At 54.4% G+C, this 21,393-nt stretch overlaps 2 protein-coding genes across 2 annotated transcripts; one reads left to right on the top strand and one right to left on the bottom strand.

Annotated features, from left to right (window-relative positions):
• The first annotated feature begins 1,688 nt into the window (after positions 1-1,688).
• On the top strand, positions 1,689-5,639 carry Kcnj9 (potassium inwardly rectifying channel subfamily J member 9). Its single transcript, XM_052200669.1, has 2 exons — positions 1,689-2,538; positions 5,191-5,639. The coding sequence occupies exons 1-2, from the start codon at positions 1,689-1,691 to the stop codon at positions 5,520-5,522; spliced, it is 1,182 nt and encodes a 393-aa protein (XP_052056629.1). The 3' UTR covers positions 5,523-5,639.
• A 3,012-nt stretch (positions 5,640-8,651) lies between these two features.
• On the bottom strand, positions 8,652-16,427 carry Igsf8 (immunoglobulin superfamily member 8). The gene is made up of 7 exons (XM_052200675.1): positions 16,192-16,427; positions 12,335-12,712; positions 11,092-11,553; positions 10,027-10,434; positions 9,504-9,917; positions 9,072-9,202; positions 8,652-8,908 (listed from the first exon to the last, which is right to left on the bottom strand). Exons 1-6 carry the CDS (start codon positions 16,247-16,249, stop codon positions 9,087-9,089), a joined length of 1,836 nt encoding a protein of 611 aa, XP_052056635.1. The 5' UTR covers positions 16,250-16,427; the 3' UTR covers positions 8,652-8,908; positions 9,072-9,086.
• Between the last annotated feature and the right edge of the window lie 4,966 nt (positions 16,428-21,393).

The following is a 21,393-nucleotide window of genomic DNA, read 5'->3' as shown; positions in this document are numbered from 1 at the left end:
TGTGTGGGTCTCCTTAGGATACAAACTAGCTTTCTGTGGTCTCTCTCCTTCTACCTTTGATTTTATGGACACACACCCTCCAAAGGTCTGGTTACCACACACTTGGCTCCAAAATTTAAAAATTGGAATGTCGGGTTTGTGTTTACACATTCAGGCAGTTTCTCCCTAGGATCTGGTCAAACATCCAAACCATCTGAGATCCTTATGTCATATTTCTGCCCCTCCCATGCCTTCCATGCCTCCCCCGCCTGCCCTCCTGCCCCACCCCTCACCCCAAATGAGAGGAGAAGACAAATCCCAGGAAAGAGAAAGGAAGGTTGATGAGTCCTAAATCCTTGCTCTACAGACTTCTGTTCGTGTGATCCATATCTCTTAGGGGACCCTGTGCACCTAGGGTGGGACTCTGGACACCCAATCTCCGGGAAGATTATAACGCAGAGCGCTTCTCTGGGGGAAGAACTTGAAGCAAGGCCAGGTGGGTTTTGCTTGGAATCTGGGCTTTGTGTGGAACGTGGGCTTCGGGACATATGGCAGGAGTGGGCGGGGTTGGTGGTAGAGGAGTATATGCAAAACAGTGAACTGGGAGGGGCCGACGTGGGTGTTCGATCGATCGGTCTGATTTCTCATCTCTTAGGAAGAATAGGGTTTTGAGAGAGACTAGACTAGCGTAACTCTGGATGGCCTGATGTGTCCTTCGTCTTTGCTGTGGGCAGTTGTCCTCACGTGTGGCCCCCCAGTCTCCTACTGCCATCCCTTTTCCCAAAGCGTGTCTCCTTTGGGAAAGAGCCCCTGGGGGAAATGGGCTGGTATCAGAGAATCAGTGACCATGGTAAAGCAGTTAGAATTGCCAGCAAGAATTTCCTAACGCTGGGGACAGTCCACCTTTGCACGCCGGAGGTTTTCTGTGCAGTCTGCATTTCTTTCTCCTTGATAAGTCCAGGGTGGAGAAAACATGTAGCAGGAGAAAGAGTGAGGCCAGGGAGAAAACTGAGTGAACAGTCCTGGTATGACTTCAAAACAGTCTTCAGGTGGGCCCTCTGGTAGGATGCTGAAAAGTTCGGGGGGGGGGGATAATAGCCGAGGAAAGGGGTGTGGAAGTCCCCAAGGCAGAGAGGGCTTTGCATAGAGAAGGAACTGCAGAGAAGTCCACGTCTTCAGAACCCCAAGTGTCTGATCCGGGGTGCCTGTGAGGTGCTACATACACCGGCTTGAGGTAGTGATGCTGAGATCTAATATCTAATGCCTCCGTCTTATCGAACTGTGACACCCAGCTTGTGTCCTTTACCCTGTGTAATCCGTACAACTTTTTCTTAACTTTTGTTTTTATTTTACGCGTAAGCCTGTTTTGCCCTCATGTACGTCTGTGCATTACCCTCGGAGGCCAGAAGAGGGCGAGAGACTGGCGTTACAGCTGGTTGTGAGCCGACTGTGGGTGCTGGGAATCGAAGTCAGATCCTCCGCTGGAAGAGCAGCCTGTGAGCGCTTGAGCCATCTCTCCAGTCCCCCACCCCACCCCACCCCCGCCCCGGGGATGTTAGGGTTGTCGTTCCCAATCCACCAGTGGGGGAGGAAACTGAGGCTAAGAGACAGGAAGGGAGATTCGCTCACACCTCGGCCCTGAGTTCGGGCGGATCCATCAACTCGGCACACCTTTATTAAGACCCCGCAGGATCCCCGCTGCGGCCGCCATGGCGCAGGAGAACGCCGCCTTCTCTCCCGGGTCGGAGGAGCCGCCGCGACGCCGCGGTCGCCAGCGCTACGTGGAGAAGGACGGGCGCTGCAACGTGCAGCAGGGCAACGTCCGCGAGACCTACCGCTACCTGACCGACCTGTTCACCACGCTGGTGGACCTGCAGTGGCGCCTCAGCCTGCTCTTCTTCGTGCTCGCCTACGCGCTCACCTGGCTTTTCTTCGGCGCCATCTGGTGGCTCATCGCCTACGGCCGCGGCGACCTGGAGCACCTAGAGGACACCGCGTGGACCCCGTGCGTCAACAACCTCAACGGCTTCGTGGCCGCCTTCCTCTTCTCCATCGAGACCGAAACCACCATCGGCTATGGGCACCGCGTCATCACCGACCAGTGCCCCGAGGGCATCGTGCTGCTGCTGCTGCAGGCCATCCTGGGCTCCATGGTGAACGCTTTCATGGTGGGCTGCATGTTCGTCAAGATCTCGCAGCCCAACAAGCGCGCCGCCACGCTCGTCTTCTCCTCGCACGCCGTGGTGTCTCTGCGCGACGGGCGCCTGTGTCTCATGTTTCGGGTGGGCGACCTGCGATCCTCGCACATCGTCGAGGCCTCCATCCGCGCCAAGCTCATCCGCTCGCGCCAGACGCTCGAGGGCGAGTTCATCCCCCTGCACCAGACCGACCTCAGCGTGGGCTTCGACACGGGGGACGACCGCCTCTTCCTCGTCTCGCCTCTCGTCATCAGCCACGAGATCGATGCCGCCAGCCCCTTCTGGGAGGCATCGCGCCGCGCCCTCGAGAGGGACGACTTCGAGATCGTAGTCATCCTCGAGGGCATGGTGGAGGCCACCGGTGCGGGCGGGCAGGCTGGAGGGTGGGATCAGGGATACAGGGCAAGGGCAAGAAAAAACAGCCAGGGGAGGTGCAGAAAGATGGACAGAGAGTGGAGTGGAGAGTGACAGGCGGGAGCGGGGAGCGCGGGGGAAGGAGTGGAGATGACAGGGATGGACAGGGTGACTTTGCAGAGCCAAGAAAAACTTGGAAGAGTTCTAGAAATGGCACTAGCTTGAGGCCCTGGCCTGACAGGCACGTCACTTTGAACTGCACTTTACATCTTTCAATTCATTTAAGCCCAGCAAAGCTCCCGGAGGTTACTTCTGACTGTGCTTACTTTTCAGAGAGTGAGGAGGAGCCCCACACAGCGGTCCCATAAATAGCCCGCTGTCACAAGACAATACAGAGCACAGCCCGGGTTGAACACAGGACATCTGTCTTCAGCGTTTCCTGCTACCGTGTTGAGATGAAGGTTAAGCGCAGGGTTCTTGAAGCCCAGAGGTCCATAGCTCTGGAATTTCATTGACCTAACTTATTCCCCAGGAGGCAAACTTAGGGGGAGGGGATAACTAACTGGTCTCACTTCTGCCCCCGTTACCCGGTCTGCCCCTCTTAACTTCCCCCTGGTGTTGCCATTTCTAGCCCCGTTCCAGAAGGAACGGTGACGTCAGTACCTTCACTCAGGCCTACACTGTCACGAGCTTGAGAGCAGATAGGAAAACTAGTATAGGAGCAAAAACAGGTCCTTTAAGAGGTCCTAGCCCGCAAGGAGCAGAGGGAAAATGCAGGTGAACCAAGAGGCCACTAGGAGGCGCTGCGGCGCCGCTAAGGACAGACTTGCTCCCTGCGGCTAGCCTTTGAAACCCGGTTCCTGGTCTTAGGCAAAACCAGCTTCTGCTCCGTGGCCACCTCGGGTCTTCCCACTCCCCACTCTTCCTTCTCTCCGACTAGGTTGGTCCTAACCCGTCCCCCTCGCTCTCTCTGACACAATCTCAGGCAGGTTTCTAACAGGTTCCTTTTCCTCTGCCTTCTCTTTCCCCCTCTGCCTCCACCTCCCACCCATCTCTGCTCCCCCCAAGCCCCATCTCCGCTCCTCATGCCTTCTCTCTGCAGAGGCCCTGGTGGCCTCTTCTTCCCCACCTTCGCTGAATACATCCTATTCCAGCTTTGCCAAAGAATACCAATGTCCTCAAAATGTCTCAGGGCCAGACTTCCAATGTCAGAGCCTGTCTCTGGCTAGTGAATGTTTATGCCTCTATTTCTGAGATGGTTTGGGGGAGATTCTGAGGTAGGAACAGAATGATCTGCCCCAAGGGGCAGGTGCAAAAACCCAACCGAGAAGACAGGACACAGGCCCAGGGCAAGAACTGGGAAGGGCAGCGTATGGGGGATGGGAGCTTGTTTGACTTTTCTAGAGATAAAGCTGGGCAGGATGGTAGTATTTTTGGGATTCAAACTGCTTTTGAAAAGCAAGAATAATGAGCCAAAACCCAACATGATGACATTTAAGGGGAATAAATATAAAATTCTACATTTAGGCTTTAAAAAAAAAATCACTTATGTAAGCGCAGCATGGAAAGGCTCCGGTGGAGAAAGATCTGGGGGTTTTAGTTGGCCACAGGCTTGCTGTAGCAACGTGATGCAGCTTCCAGAGGCGTTTATGTAATGTAATCACGGGCCGCTTCACTAAAGCATCTTGGTAAGAGGCTAGAGATAGTAAGCCTTCTTTTATGCTTAAGATAAGGCCACAGTTGGAAACCGTATCGCACGGACACTTACCTGGGCCTCCCGGGCCATTCTGATTTGCAATGAAGATAGTAAACCTTTGGGGAGCCGGATGAAGGAAGACATGATCAGGAGTGTTCAGTCTGAGGAAGAGAAGATGTAAGGGAACCCACATTTGCACTCAAGGGGGAGTCAGGTGGTAAGGGAATGAAACCAAGAGGCACAGGTCCTAGGAGACAGATTTTATATTTATTTCATGTATGTGAGTGCACTGTCGATGTCTTCAGACACACCAGAAGAGGGCATCGGATCCCCATTACGGATGGTTGTGAGCCACCATGTGGTTGCTGGGAACTGAATTCAGGACCTCTGGAAGAGCAGGTGGTGCTCTTAACTGCTGAGCCACCTCTCAGACCCAAGAGACAGATTTTAGTTTGTGTAAGAGACAACCCAGAGCCAGAGAGATGGCTTAGCTTGTCACCACGCCTGATGACCTGAGTTGAATTACCAGGTCTCACGTAGTGGAGTCAACTGTCTCCCCGAGTTGTCCTCTGACCCCCACATACATCCATAGAGACACACACATGGAATACACAGTTTTAAAGATCCCGTCTGTTGGCACCATCACACGAAGACCTGCACTTTTAATGAGGTGTTGAGCTTTCAATCCTGGGATGTAATCAGTTCAGCTAATTGCCCTTTGTCTGGGAAGTCTCAGGGGTGGGTGGAGGCGGCTCTGTGGGAAACGGGAAGGTTACCTTTAAGGTCAAGCTTCTCAAAGGAGAGTGTGCCTCAAAGGGGCACATAGGCTGGCAAGTGCAGAAGAGGGCTGACCAAAAAGAGGGGACTCTCGGAAAGAGAAGAGGGTTGTGGGATGGCAGACAGGAGAAGGAATCCTTTGGCAGGGCTCCCTTTGACTAATGTCTCTCCCCCCCACCCCCCCAGGAATGACATGCCAAGCTCGAAGCTCCTACCTGGTAGATGAAGTGTTGTGGGGCCACCGATTCACATCCGTGCTCACCCTGGAGGATGGGTTCTATGAAGTGGACTACGCCAGCTTCCACGAAACCTTTGAGGTGCCCACGCCCTCGTGCAGTGCTCGGGAACTGGCAGAAGCCGCGGCCCGCCTCGATGCCCATCTCTACTGGTCCATCCCCAGCAGGCTGGATGAGAAGGTGGAGGAAGAAGGGGCTGGGGAGGGTGCAGGTGCGGGAGATGGAGCTGACAAGGAGCAAAATGGCTGCCTGCCACCCCCAGAGAGTGAGTCCAAGGTGTGACTGGTTTTTCTCCAACCCCCTGTGGCAGACCAGGGGGGCAGACACAGGTACACGGAGAAGCCGCAGAGTGGAGATGGGAAAAGAGGAGGCAGGCAGGGTCCCCAAGGAATGGCTTAAGTTGGGAGAGGCCCACTGAATCCAGGATCCGGTAGGGAAGGGCGAGGTCCTTGTTTGAAGAGAAGAGAGATGGGGGTGAGGGAACATATCAGCCTGTCTGTGTTTGACCTTCGCATCTGTTCATGGGTGGATGGATGGACAGAAGGATGAGCTCATGGGGGTTGATTGGGAAGGCGGGACAGAAAAAGACAGCCAATGGACAGCTTGGGTGGCGAGCGGATTGACAGTTGGTGATCATCACCTGCAGCACACCTTTGTGAGGAATCTACAGGCACCCCTTCCTTCCGGATATAGATAGGTAGCCTCAAACCATGGCTTAGGGAGCCATGGAGTCAGGGAGTCAGGAGGATTGCAGGCCCCACGCACCCCCTCATCTGGCCTCCCTGAGTGTGATATGCCTGCCTAACTAGACAAAAGTGGCCACAAAGAAGAGAGCACTGGGTGGAGGTGGGCATAGATGTGGGTGCCCTCCCCAGCTTTACCATCCCACAGCGATGGGTCAGAAAGGTGCCAATGGCCTTAATCCTCAGGTTATTGGCAAACAAGCAGTGGGGGGTAGTTACTGAGCAGGGGCCCTGGGGCAGGACCTGCGGAGACCCAGGGACTACTTTTCGAGAGAGGAATGAAACCTTGCATGTTCTGTCACAGAAGCAAGAAGGCAGAGAGAGAGAGAGACAGAGAGAGAGAGAGAGAGAGAGTGAGAGAGGCCATGGGAGAGACTTAATAAGGGGTTTTATGAGGGAACCCAGACCCCAGATCCCTGAGGCACAGTGGCAGAGGCTCGTTCAGAATAGTGATTAAGTATCAGGTGTGATATTCAAAGACCTGGTTCCTAACACCGGAGCACTGCACAGGTGGCGGTCAGAAATCCCCGACAGCAAGACAGCAACCGAAGGAAGTATGGCTCACGTTAGGAGCCCACACACGCGGTTATAGCCACAAGTGAGACGGCATTAGCAACCCGGAAGCCAAGGATTGAGTAAGGCAGCCGGGAAGGGTGGGAAGGGTGGGAGCTAGCCGTTACAAAAGCTTAACTCACCTGGATGGGCTTGTTAAAACACAGATTACGGCCCCACTCCCAGCACTCTGACTCAATAGATCCAGGACGGAAACCAAAAGTCTGCACAGTCTAACTAGTTCCCAGACCTAACAGGTTCCCAGATCACGGTGACACTGTCTGTCTGGGGACGGATGACACTTGGATGAAGCATCTAAGCGGAGGAGAGGCTGGAGGAGCTGGAAAGCATCCCAGGATCTTCGAGGAACAGAGAGAAACACGAAGGAGCGTACTGAGGAGAGAGGACCCAGGCCCAGGCTTGAAGGGCTTAGCTTTGGAATGGAAACGTCATTGGTAACTGCCCAGTGGCACCGAGACAGCAGCAGAGACAGGAGAAGGCCGTTTGGGGACCCCTGAGGAGGCAGAGGGGAGCTGCAGCTGACCGGGCTTCACCACAAAGGACCGACTCTCTGATAAGTCTCACAAGGCAAGGCTGACTAGGGGAGAAAATGGAGCCTTTGCGTGTACGTGTCTGATGTCTGCCTCCTGTCCTGCCAGGACAGGGAACCCTGGAGACACATTCTCACACCCCACCTCCACTGCATCCTGGTCTTCTCCCAGTCATCTTGGGATGGTGAGGGGACAGCAACTGGCAAGGTATGGCAAGGGACCTGAGGCTGGCCCCCTGGAGCTAAGGGTAGCCCAAGTGAACATGTCCTCTGATGGGATTGGTTCAAACCTTAGCTTTGGCTACATCCATCCCTGCCCTTGAATAAAAGTCTGCTGCTCTGTCCCAGGCTAAGAAGCCACCGGCATCCAACGGGGCACTGCGCCTCCCTCCCAGTGGCCACCTCAGAGAGGACTCAAGCTGTCCGTTGCCTCCCCCCTTCAGTCTAGCACTGGACTCAGGTTTCAGGACCAGCTGGGTCACTCTCAAAGGCGAGGTCCGTGAACACGTATCTGCTGTACACATTGTACACAGATCTCATGCACACATATTGGACCCAACACAGGGAACGAGCAGGGTTTGAATTCAGAGAAAAAAAGTGGAGTCTAGATAAGGGGGTGGGGTGCTTGGTACCCACACACAAAGTCCTGGAATGGAGGCGTTGAAACTGCTCCTGCAAGTCACCGAGATGCCACCACTGAGGGCACCCGCTGTCCGGGGCACAGACAGGAGACCTGTGTTCTAGCACCAATGCTGATTGTCTCTAATTACCTCTAGGACTCTCAGCAAGACATTACTTCTCTGGGCCTCAGTTTCCTTCTCTGAAAAAAACAAACAAAAACAAACAAACCAAAAAAAAAAAAAAACCCAAAATATGTGGCAAACTCAATAATACTCAATAAATTTTCAATTACTGAATGAAAAAGGTAGACTGAACACCACTCAAAGTATGAGGACAGATGAGACTTTTAGGATCGGAGAGCCCTTTGGGGGGGGAGCTGCAGCTAGCCAAGAGGCAAGCCCTGGCATCAGATGTGAGCAGATGAAGCCGCTCTGTGTACACAGAGGACACAGGCCCTCCCAACTGCTGCAGTCCCTAAATAGGCAGCCCGCTCAGCTCGCTGTCAGAGAATAATTAAGGTCAGGAGGAAAAAGACTGAGGCCCCAGGGCCTGGTGGGAGGGGTCTGGTCCGAGACTAGTTCAACCAGGAGGAGACCAGAGGAGGGTGTGCCCCAGACTGGAGAGCTCAGAAAGAGTTATCCCTGGACAGCTCTGTGAGAGGGGGTCAAAACTCAGCTGGAGCGCACCCCTCCCCTTCCCACGGTCCCCTTCCCAAATAGAAGCCCCATTAGGGGCTCAGCACAGACATTGTGGGCAACAGATGGGACCCAGGCATCCCCTCATGCAGTTGGTGGGTAACAAGGCCCACGAAGGACAGATGGTGTTTATGGTGGGAAGAGAGGCCTGAGTTGTCCAGCAACCACCCCCAACTACCCTCACACCCCCTCTACCCTCCACCCCAATGCCGCCTTTATAGCTTCATGGCAAGAGAAGACACAACAGGCCTTGATTTTATAAAACCAGTTTATTCACATCTTAGAAAAACTAGTTGGAGGACAGGAACTGGCCTTCCTACGACACGGGTGTGAGTCGAATGGCGGCCAGGAATCTTGAAGGAAGGTGGGAACAAGGGAGCCATGTCCTCCCACTCTAGGTGGGGACCGGTCAAATAAATTAAAGGTGGGCTGGACGGAGGGAGAGGGTATCCAGGCAACCAGAGGAAGGGGCGGCACTGGCTGGAAGACAGTTGACACCTGCAAGAACTGGAGAGATCACGTGGAGTAGGCTGAGGAACGGACTCCCTCTGCCCCTCACCCTGCTACGATGCAGCAGGATTGTGCTGGCTGCTTCTCCACCAGACGGAGCCCAGGTACAGCTCAGCACAGGAAGCCTGAGGAAGACGGGCCTTGGGGGTTCCTTTCTCACCTGGGGTGCTACAGATCACCGCTTCCGCAGCCTCTTCATAAAACAGCAGGTGATGGTAGCGAGGACGCTGGCGCCGGTAACTAGGGCGACTCCTGTACCCACCAACAGGGGCACGAGTAAGGTATCCAGAGCTGGCGGAAAAGAAGACAGGCTCTGATCAGAGAGTGCCATGGTCCTCTGCCTGCTGTCACGCTGGTCTCTGACACTCCCCCTCCCCCCCCAACCCCTCCCCCCCCCAGACTTTCTAAACTCCGCCCTCCACGAGGGAGAGCTGACCGCCATCTTTGCCTTCCCACAATCACTTCTCAGCACTCAGGCTGGCTTGGTGTCCTTCATGCAAAGGGATGTGGAAAAAAGACAGGGAGGGAAGGCAGGAAGATAGAAATGGGGCAAACATCAGGAGCAGATGGGCAGAGGGAGGTGGTCACTCACCATGCGTGTAGGGGTAGACTGTGACAGGCCCGGAGCGCGCACTGCCTGCCTGGTACCAGCTATAGTCGGCGTGCTGCACCCAGGCACTTGGGGCACAGTGGTATACGCCTTCGTCCTCGGGCCCCAAGCTGTGCAGTCTTAGCCGATGACTTCTGGGTCCCACCAACTCCACACTGACGGGGCCCCCTCCAGGCCGGACTCCTAGCTCGGCCACACCGTCCTGACCCACTCCTCCCACAAGCTGAGCAGGGCCAGAGCTCAGTTCGCCCTCCTCTGGTCTCTCCACCCACCAGCTGGCCGCTAGTCGCAGGCCTGGAGGGCCGCCTCGCACAGAGATGTTGCATAGCAGGGAGGCGGTCTCTCCCCGATACACAGTGCCCCCTGCTAGCCACGCCACGGCTTCTAGCACCACACCTGCAGAGCAAAGAACACGGGGCTTACAGGGTGAAGGCCCAGGGGCTAAGAGGTTAGGAAATCAATTCTATAAGCTCTCAGCCCTGTCGAGGGCTCAACATCTTCTTACCTTCTTCTCTCACATGCACAGGGAGAGGCCGGGAACGCGCACTGGCCGCTTCGCGAAGCCGGGTCCCAGACCCTCGAACGTAGGCTTTGGCGAGGCAGCGGTAGGTACCTGCATCAGCGGGCCTGGCAGCCTCCAGGCGCAGTCGGTAGGTTCTGGACGCTACTTTCTCCATGGCAATGTGCCGGTCCTCATAGCCAGAGCCCAGGCTGCCTATACCTTCTGTGTCCAGCTGGGCCACCAGGCGGCCAGGCCCAGGAGCCCCTGCAGGGGCCATCTCCCAGCCCACAGAGTATGCAGCATGACGGCCTGCTGGGGGCAGAGCCCCCGACACATTGCACAGCAGTTCCAAGGGTTCGCCTGGGCCAATCCGACGTTCACCAGGTCCCACTGTCACCGCCAGCTGGCTGGCTGAAACACAGCGGGATAGGGGGAATCACAGAGATGCCTGGGTCCTCACCTGTAATTCCTCTGTGCAGAAATTTAGAGGCCCCAGGACCTGAAGTTTACCCTTCTACCATAGCCCTTGTATTTCCACATCCAAGATTTTGAGCAGAGGAGACACCGAGAATAAATATTGTGTACAAGACTGCTCATTCTCAGGGCTGGAGAGATGGCTCTGCAGTTAAAAGCACTGACTGTTCTTCCAAAGGACCTGAGTTCAAATCTCAACAACCACATGGTGGCTCACAACCATCCGAATGAGATCTGATGCCCTCTTCTGGGGTGTCTGAAGACAGCTAGTTACATATAATAAATAAATTTCTTTTAAAAAAAAGAAATAATATTTATACCAGGAGGTGGTGGCACACACCTGTAATCCCAGCACTCTGGGAGGCAGAGGCAGGTGGATTTCTGAGTTCGAGGACAACCTGGTTTACAGAGTGAGTTCCAGGACTATACTGATAAACCCTGTCTCGAAGAAAAAAAAAAAAAAAAAAAGAAAGAAAAAAAGGAAAAAAAAAGACTGCTCATTCTCCGGAAGAGGAACCCTATAGTCAGATGGTGGCCACGGGGCACCCCTGTTGCCCACTGAGATGCCCCCTCAGTGGGATATGTGGCACTCACACAGTGTCTGCACATCCACGTGAGCCAGGACTGCCCTCTTCTCTGCAACCTGGACCCAGGAGCCATCAGGGTCCTGAATCCACTCAGCAGCTGTACAGTGGTAGGTGCCTGAGTCTCCAGCATGGGCACCCCCAACCACCATGCGGTACCGATCAGTCCCTTCCTTGCTCAGCCGAAGCTCCCCGGCGGCCAGCCTCTCTGCGTAGGGTGCTCCAGCCTCCACAGCCATGTCGGAGCGCAGTCCCACCACTTCCTGTAGAGTGGCTCGCCCCACTGGCGCCTCAGGGATAGCTCTCCCAAAGGACACCGACAGGTGTGTGTGTTTCTTTGTTTTGGTCTGAGCCAGGCAGCCCAGCGCAAGCTCCTGCCCCTCGTGCACCGTGAGGCGTGAGGGGGAGGTTGCAGCCTGGCGTCCTCGGGGCCCTGGAGGGGCGGCAGATACCTGCAGCTCGTCTGGAAGAACTGGAGAGAAAGGCTTCCGTGAGAGAGGGCTGAGAGCCGGCATCCCGCCTGTTTCCTGTGTGTATCCTATTTCACCACATACGGTGTGGACTCCGGGAGGGCAAGAACTGCCTGCTCTATCTTCTGTACCTCAGAGATGCCAAGCCTGGTCTGGGCGCATCAAGAAGCCTATTGACATCTACTCTGATGTCTGAGACTGACCCTGTTTTCGATACTCAGAAATGTCATTGTCTTCCTTCTCTAAAGATAAAGAGGCTAGACCTGATCATCCCAGCTACCCAGGAAGCTAAGGCAAAGGATCAAGACCAAGGTTCGTGTGCGCTGCAGAACAAGTTCAGTGCCAGTCTGGTCACCTTGGAAAGTTTCTGCTTTATCCCCACCCCCACCCCCAACCCCGCCAAAAGTAAGAAACTTCTGGAAAGACGGGCTTGATGGCACCGGAGCTGACCCAAGAAGATTGCCTGGGCTACCCAGAGAATTGTGGGAGAATTTCCACCAGTTTCAGGCCAACCTAGGCTAGTGAGTTGTAAGCCAGCCTGGGCTACAAGAGTGAGCCTTTAGACTGCTCCCTTGCTATGGTCCACACTGTAGGTTCAGTCTCCAGTATGGAGAAGACGGGGGGGGGGGGGGGGGGGGGGGAAGGGGAGGAGCGGGGAGAGGGAAGGAAGAGGAAGACAGAGAAGGAGGAGGACAGAGAAAGAGTAGACCTGACCGAGCTGGCTTATGCCTATATCCCCAGGACCTGGGAGGCTCTCTCGCCACCCAGCTCAGAGTCCAGTACCTCTCAGCTCCACCTTGGCACTGTAGTTGCCCAGGTACTGAGTATCCGTGGAGGGGGTGTAGCACTCATAAAAGCCAGAGTCCTGGGCCTGCAGGCGAGCAATCTTGAGCACCACGGAATCTCCCGTCAGGCGCTGCACCTGCAGGTCACCAGATGCCACACGGGGCCCAAAGACAGCGTAGGAGAAGTGGCTATCCTTGGTGCTGATGATGCCCAGCGACGTAGTTGGGGCCTCTGGTCTGTACATGAACCACTCGAAGTCTTGCTGGGAAGGGCCCTCATAGTCACTCACGTTGCAGGAGATAGAGACAGCGGTGCCGGCCACCCGGTAGAGAGGCCCCTTGGGGACATGCACCTGCCGGGCGTAGCACCTGGCTCCTGTGGAGAAAGGCAGAAAGAATCGGAATCTTTCTAGAAAGGATGGCTCCCCGTCTCGATCGGGCCAGTATCATCAGCACCATCCTTGACTGCTGCCTATGAAGGAAAGGGAAACCTAGGGAAGGTTAGAACATAGCTGGGAACAAGGAAGACACAGGACGCCAGCACCTCAGCACATCAACACAGGTTCAGATCCACCGGAACAGGAATGTGCTGTCTCTAGCTAACTAGAGGCAAAGCGCCTACGGGGACAAAAGAGTTCACCTGGAGTCTGGGGGGATAGAGCGCCCAGTAAGTAAAATGCTTTCTAAGCAAGCCTCAGGACCCTAGTTCAATTCCCAGCAAGTACGTAAAAAAAGCTTGACACGGTGGCTGGTGAGTTGTCACATAAGCTTGACAACCTGAGGGAAGGGAAGAGCGGAGTCCTGACCTACACACACACACACACACACACACACACACACACACACACACACAAATCATAATAATGAATGCAGTGGACGGCTTCCAAGCAATGGTCCCTGAGGTTGACCTCTGACCTTTACAGACACTCATATATATACACTTGTGTCTATGCATACGTGTGGGCCCTCAGAGGCATGCAATTGGAAATAATAAATAAAACCATGCCTGATCCCTGACTCTCCCGTTCTTGGCTGGATCTTTACCGCTCCCGCCCCGCCATGCGTGTCTGGGGGCTCAGATGTAACTTGCAGTTAAGGGATTCTGAGACTTTTGCTGGAGGGCAGCTGACAAAATCTTCCGGAAAGGCTGCTTGGCTTAGCTCTGTCACCTGGGCTAGACAATGGAGCCAGTGGCCCAGGCTGGCTGGGGTGCTGCACGGGACAGGGCACGGGCCTAGTCAGTCCTCACCACACAATACCCGCCCCACTACAGCTGTGCCATGAGCTCACTGCTTCTCCCAGCCCACAGGGCTACACAGGCAGCTGTGGCTTCTGGGGCAAGAACCAGGCTCTGCCCAGGCCTGGGGCAGAAGATCCCTTCCCCCGCCCCCAAAGTCTGTCAACCTTCTGGCTAACCCAGATGATGCAGGAGACACACGCCCCCGAAACAAAAGCTTTCATTTACATATGATTTGCCTATGGTGTTTTACACAGAACTCCTTTCTATAAGGAGACCCTAAACACCTGCCGCCCCTTCCTCCCTCTCTCTTTCTTTCTCACTCCCTCCACCCATTTTACCCCCACCCCTATCAAAACAAACAGCCGGTTCTTCGGTTCTTCGGCTCCTGTCTCCTCTCTACCATAGCGACTTCTAGGTACGACCACAGAACCCTAGAATGCAAGGGGGGCTGTCAATCATCTCACAGATGAGGGAAATGAAGAAACTCTCCCAGAGAGCACCTCTAGGGAGCACTACCACTAGCTCTAAACCCAGACGTGAGTCTAGAGCTCTCGCCTTGCTCTCCTAGCCAACACGGAAGTCCTGGCTGTGAGGAGAACTATCTCTCTTCTAGAAGAGAAAAGTAAAGTAAAATGTGAGGGTTCTGGCCAAGTCCCTGCCCTCTCCGGAGGCCTCTACACACCCCTGAAGAGGGGCAAAACCAAGAAGGCAAGACGCTTCCAAGGAGAGCCCTGGTTTACGAAACTGTAATTTCCAAGACTCCCTGGGGGAAGTCCACAGCTTGCTACTGGACCTGGAGGAAACCACCCAGGAGCCTGAGAGCCTGCTCTACAGTCCTTGCTTCTCTTCTTCTGGCTACGTCACGCAGAGAACACATGACCACCACTCAAAGCAGAGGCTAGAGTCAGAAAACCAACATGGGACCAATCCTTCCCTCTCCTGGGTCTCAGTTTCTAACTTTCAGAACTAAGAGCTTTCAGTTCTGATGTCGAACCCTTGAGTGTGTGACTCAGGCACATATTGCTCCAGGCATATTTCATAATCAGGAGGATGGTAACGGCAGCCAAGATGACACCGTCCTGGCTGCCCATGGGTAGACGCAGCTGAGAAGGTCCCCTCCCACCCTCCTGGCTCCACACAGGCTGATGCTTGGAGATCCCCATGGGAAAGCTGTCCCCACAGCCTCAGGCAGTAGGCTGCTACAAGGTTCTCTCCTGCCAGGCCACCTCCTTTCTAACCACCAGAGGTCTGCTTTGGAGTCAGATCCGAGTTCAAATCCGACCCCTGACCTCCCTGGATACGCCTTCTGGAGCTCACGGCCCTCATCTTGAAGCGGTCACTGTGCTGGATGCAGTGGGCTAAGATGCCATCGGCTCCTCTTCCGTCCCTGGGCCACACTCGCTCTTCCCAACCTCCCCTGGGCTCATTCCTGCTCCTTCAGGCCCACTGGGGAAAAGCCATCGCTAGGCAACCAAGCCCCACAGCTCCTTCAGCTCCTCCATCACTCTGCCTCCTGCCCTGTTCCCAAAGGAGAGCTTTCACCCCGAAGCCCAAGGACCAACAGCAAGGAACCATTCTGTATGACACCATGCAGTTCTGATATAAACCAGAGAAGGCGGCTGGGGTGCCCCACAGGCGTCTGCATTGACTATAGCACTTTAGAATCCCCATATGCATCCATCTCTCTCTCTCTCTCTCTCTCTCTCTCTCTCTCTCTCTCTCTCTCTCTCTTCTTTCAAAGGGTTCAGTCTCTCCTGGCAACTGCTTCCATGTCATATCTTTCTCAGACCACCTCCTACAGGGAGCCCTCCAAGTCAGACCCCAAACAATACCATGTTGGCAACCTCCACAAGCCTCAACACACACACACACACACACACACACCAGCCATGATGCAAGGTTGGCCCAGAACACACACCATCAAAAACACCCACCAGGGCAGACATTGAGTGCTAGGAGATCCCAGGTTTCTCCCGAGGCAGGGATGTTGGGCCCAACTGAGTCTGACAACCAGGCAGATATCTGGGAGAGTGGAAGAATGGCAAAGAGGGAACTGGCCCAGGGTAGAGACATGTGAGGGAGGAAGCCTCAGATGGTGAAATGCTGTGTTGGAAGGTGGGGGGTGGAGGGGAGACTTTCTTCAAAGATCGTGGTCAGAATCAGCCCCTGGGCCTCCAGCCAACTCTGGGCAATTATGAAGACCGCCAGGCACTGCCCACGCAGAGCAAACACCCAAAACCAGGCCTTGAGCTGAGAGTGGGGCAGAAGGTTGTCACGGTATTTAGGAGCAATGACCCCAGGCGCTGGATGTAACTGATGAGAAGTGGCGCCTGCCTCCGGAGGGCGGATGGTGTCTCAGGGGATACCTCAGTAGGTCGCCAATATGCACCAGCTAGGAGCCTAAAGCGAGGGCACCACCACCCTCCTCCCCATAACTGATTGAACAGGCAGGCGCAAAAGGAAGCGAGACGCCGAGCCCGGAGACAGTGGAGATACGTCTGATGGAAAAGTAGGGTTGCAGGCACCTCTGAAATGCTAGGAAGGTGGGCTGGTTGGCTGCACGGTATCAGGCACCTACCCGGCCGGGACAGGGACGCGGCGACCACCCGGCTTACCAAGTATTAGCAGCAGCAGCAGGAGCGAACTCAGCGGCGTGGGGCTAGGGACGCCCATCCTGCGGAGGCGGTTCTGGGGAGACTCCTGGGGGCGGCGTGGGCTCTGGGGGGCCAGGGCCGCGGGGGGCGCATGCCCGGGTAGGGGGGCAGAAAGCGGAGCAGTGAGGCGTGGGTGCGCAGAGCCCAGCCGAGCGGGAGCCGCCAACTCCCCGCCCTTCTCCCTTCTTCCCCTCCTCCCGCCGCTCTTCCCGCCCTCCGCTGCTCGGGAGACCAGTCCCGGCCGCGCCCCGCGGCCCGGCCCCGCCCCCGCCTCGCCCCGCCCCGGGCCGTCGCCAGGGCCAGACTTCGACCCTGATGGTGGCTCCGCCTCTGGCCGCAGGCTGGGCGAACCGGCGGCACCTGGGCTCCTCTACCCCCCACCCACCCTCTCTCAGAGGTCACCCCGCCCTGCACCTGCCAGCCTTTCCGGGAGAATGGGGTGCTTGCAGGGCCTCTGGGGATGCATGATTGGGGTGACTGTGGTTACGCACTCAGAATCCAGTTGGGTGATGTGGGCCACCGAGTCCTGGCAGCAAACCCTGTTGATTTATGTAGCCATGGCCTGACCCAGGATTTCCTGGACGTGAAGCGGACCCAAAGGGGCTTCAGAGTCCCGGAAGATCACTGGAAATCTGTTCTAATACCCGGTCAGAATGCAAAGCAAAAGGGAAGGGGGTTAGCCGTCCAGACTTCCTAGCTGGAAGATCCTTGTTCGGCTCAACCCCTTCAACCTCACTTTTCCCCCGCCACAAACGGAACAGAGATTGTAAACACTCAAGGAGTTGCGGCGATTATTAACTGAGATCCCGCACATACGTTTCTCGCACACGGTAACTAGGAGGGTGTTTTGTTTTTGCGTTAAGCTGTTTTCTACCAATTGGAGTCTCCAAAGAGAAGATATAACACACCTCTTTGCTGGGGAGGGCGGAGCTAGCCTGGAGGTAGGAAAAAGGAAGAGAAGCCTCTTCCCGAAGCAGTCTCCTACCGTGAAAAGGGCGGAGAGTAGGGTGGGGCCAGACTGGGGGAAAGGGACGACTCAGCCCGCAAAACCAAGGCTGTGAAAGGAAGTGCCTAGAAGGCGTCTAGATCCTTCACCTCCATCCTCTACTCGTCTCCCTCACCCCTGCTCCCCAGCACACGGCTTCCTATTGAGAAAACCGAGGCACAGACAGAAAAAGAGATCCAGGCCAGCGCTGACTTCCTATTTGCAGAGGAAGTATTCGTGCCACATTCAGCGACCACAGAGAAACGCTGGGAGTGTTTGGGAATCACTGGGGAAGTCAGAACTCGAACCCTGGTCTCCCAAGACTGCCTAGCAAGAAGACCTGCTGCTTGTCACCTGGATATATCCCAGTCTGGTTTCTTCACACTATTTCTCTAGAAGCCACATTGAGCTATGTGGAAAATACAAGCTATAGGAAAACTTTGGGAGAAAGCATTCTCCCTTTAGCTGGAAGTTGAGTGGTTTGAAAGCCAATCAATCATCATCACGACCACCACCACCATCATCATCATCATCATCATAGCAGCCATTTGTAGGATAGATAGACATAACACTACCACCACCTATAGATATCCTTTCTAAACTTTACAGATTATTTTACAAGGCAAAGTCATTTAACACAAGAGAGACCTGAACTTTTAAAACAGTTACGTGTCTTGCCCAAGGCCACACAGATTTTAAGGTAGCTAAAGTGTTATTTTAAGGCTCAGGCCTGGTGTGTACACCTTTAACTCTAGCACTGACAGAGGCGGAGGCAGACGGATCTCTGTGACTTCCAGACCAGCCAAGACTACCAAGTGAGATCCTGTCTCAAAACAAACAAAAGAGCAAAACAAAACAGATCCACAAAAACCTCAGGCCTGACGGTTCCCATATCTTCCTGTACTCCTCTAGTCAGCAAGACTTTCAAGGTCCCCAACTCTCAGGGATATCCTGTGTGTGCTGAATAAACAAGTAACAGTCAGCACTCGGTATACGCATTGTGGGATGGAGTGGGAGGAGCTCTCTTCCAGGAGCTTACCTTGTAGCTCAGGACAAAGCGACTCCGGTGCCAGTACACAGGGCTTAGGGGCTGGGCTAGGAGAACGCTTACACACCCCTCCCAAAAACTGTGCAGTCTAGCAGTGGCCAGCAGAGGGAGCCAAAGTCCAGGACTGACTCACTCCTAAGCTGCTTATGTAACTGGGAAAGTTGGGGGGAGGGGAGTAAACGCCAGGCACGAGGCACGCCACACGCAGTCACATGGCCCCACTGAAACCAAGGGGCTTCGCACAGAAAGGTGTTGCGCACACACCCAGCGGGGCAATGCTCAAACACACGCACATACGGCAAAGAGGACCAGATCAACGTCAAAGACTGAAGGGCACCCCGCACTCATCACAGACCTATGCAGTATGGAGACCGGTGTCCTAGGGGTGGGGTAAAGCAAAAAGGAAGAGACCTTTCCAGAAAGTCTCAAGGTTAGACTAAATCGTGGATAGAGGAAGCCTGAGACTGTAGAGACGTGGACACTGTAGTGACCGTTGGATGGCCACAACCCCATCACACCAGGTTCCCACCCACAGTTCCATGTACTGCCACACGTGGGCAGTCGTCGGTCACCAGCCTCGTTCCAGATGGTTATTTAACTCATTCTGCCTCCAGATGGCATGTGTATGAGGCATGCAGGTGACTGCTAGGTGTCATGAGTATCGTTAGAGGTAATTAAGACCCAAGGCCTGCCCTGAGACTGTTATAATCTGGCTGAAATGTCATATGCTATAGTCACAACCAAGGGGACAAGGCCCCTCAGAGAGACGCATGTTCAAAGACAAGACGGTTGAGGTGACATGTTCTGCCCCGTGCAGACTCTGTAACACGATCTGATTTCATTTTCCCCAGAACCTGTGAGGTTAGCACTTATCATCTCTATAGAAACCTGAGGCACGTAGGAGCTAAGGCATGTTAGACTTGCTGTCCAGTGTTGGATTTCTTGGAGTTCAAATTCAGATTTGAACTGGGATCCTCTAGCCTGTTGCACTGTGAAAGCAAATATTACAGGGGGGGGGGGGGAAAGAAATATAAGTCCAGCACAAACACACTCGCTCACATACACACACACACACACACACACACACATACACACACACACACACACACACACACACGCATACAGCTATAGAGACAAACTGACTAAACTAATAAGAAAAGGGCATAAACACACACATACTAGAACCCTCCCCTCTTTAATATGTGTAAACTCCAGCTTGGAGGAATACTAAGGACTGCACACAAGAATCTCTTGTGTTTGTGTGTTTGCAAAACCTTGACCTAGACTACACTGATGAACTACAGTTTCCCACCCTCCCCAAAGGAAAAGTTCTCTCTGTTGAATTGTTGAGAGATTACAGAAAGGGTCAGAGTCAACGGAAGAGAAAAACCCTACCCATCACCTGGACCACAAATTCATGCAGGGAGTGAAGCAGGTGTGTAAGCAAATACAAACACACAAGCACCATACACACCCAAACACATTCCCCAAAATGGCCCCTCTAGCACATTCCTCTTCCTCCTTGAGCAGGGCGTGTGTAGCCTTCTCCTGCCCCCTCCCCCCGTGTGTGTGTGTGTGTGTGTGTGTGTGTGTGTGTGTGTCCATCCCTGGTCCCTCCTCTTGCCCTGACAGCACTCAACTTCTAGTTCTCAAGCCCGGTGCCAAACGGGCAGCAGAGTTGTTCAAGAATAGAGGAGCCACTATGCTACTTAGGCCTTGGCATGACCTGGTTCTGACCCACTGAGTGGGCCCAGCCATTGCTTCACTCAGAATGAGTGCCAGCTGCTGCCCACTTTGGAATTCCACACATGGATCCCTCTGAGCTGGAATCCCCCTCAGCTTTCTACCCTGCCAAGTCCTGTGTTCAGTAGTCCTATGGTGTAGGTATCTGGGCTCCACCGCCACCACCACCCCTCAAGGCCCCAGGCTCCCTGTACTTGTGCTCTGTCCCCAGCCAGCTGAGAGGAAACCACTGATTCAGAATCCCATCTGGTGGGCATCAAAGAGCAAAAGCAGGCCTCACGCTCGCTCTCACTCTCTGTGAGACCCTGAGTGGAGTAGGCAGCACCGAAGTCAGGAAATAGCAGTCTAGGAGACAGGTCTGTGGAGCGGGTGTTAGCTGGGCCTCAGGGGTAGGAGGTGGTTAGCACCAGGTGACTGGCTCTGAGTCACCAGGTTGAGCAAGAGGCAGATTTGAAGAACAGGTCATTTACGGTTTGTCTGAGGGAGGCGAGGCACACCGGCTGATGCTGACTGAAAGGCTGCTTTGTGCTGAGGGCTAAGTACACACTAGACTTGCTCATTCAGCCTTGGAGGCTAAGAGCTGTGCTTACCTCTGTGTGTGTGTGTGTGTGTGTGTGTGTATTACAGCCAGGAAACAGGCGCAGAGAGCTTGTGCAATTTATCCAAGTTTGCATAGCAAGTAAACAGGAGCACTCACAGGCAAACGTGAACTTCAGAACTTAAATGTTCTGAACATATTTCTCCCCTCATGTATAGTGACCCGCATACATTCAGAGTGTGTGTGTGTATTATGGTATATGTGTGTGTGAGAGATGTATGTGCAGTGTGTGGGGTGGTATATGTGTGTGGTGTGATGTATGGTGTGTGTGTTGGGGTGTGTGTGGTGTGATGTGGGGTGTGTGTGTGTGTGTGTGGTGTTTGTGAGAGATGTATGTGCAATGTGTGGGGTGGTATATGTGTGTGTGGTGGGATGTATGGTGTGTGTTGGGGGGTGTGTGGTGTGATGTGGTGTGTGTGTATGTATGTGTGTGGTGTATGTGATATATGTGGTGTAGTCTGTGTAGCACATAGCAGGTGTTCTGTAAATATTTCTTGAATAAACCAGTGTAGTACTAGAGGTCCTGAATAAGAGGAAATAGTGCAGCTGTGTGCTGGGACTTTGAGGGAAGGAAAGGAAAAAGAATAGGTCTCATGTGCTCACGCCAAAGACTCACTTCTGACTCTAGGGTCTCAGCCCCTCACGGCCTCCTATATGAGGAAAGAGTTTTGAGACCCAGCTCCAAAGCACCCCCAGATGGAAGGGCTCCTCTGTTCTCCGCTCTAACCAGAACAGACGGCAGGGAGGTGTGGGGGGGGTGTGGGATGCACAGCCCGCCCAGCCAGCTCA

This window comes from Apodemus sylvaticus, chromosome 12, assembly GCF_947179515.1.
Source record: "Apodemus sylvaticus chromosome 12, mApoSyl1.1, whole genome shotgun sequence".
NCBI classification, from domain to species: Eukaryota; Metazoa; Chordata; class Mammalia; order Rodentia; family Muridae; genus Apodemus; species Apodemus sylvaticus.
The sequence above is the reverse complement of the archived record's forward strand: the minus strand, read 5'-3'. Positions and strand labels throughout refer to the sequence as shown.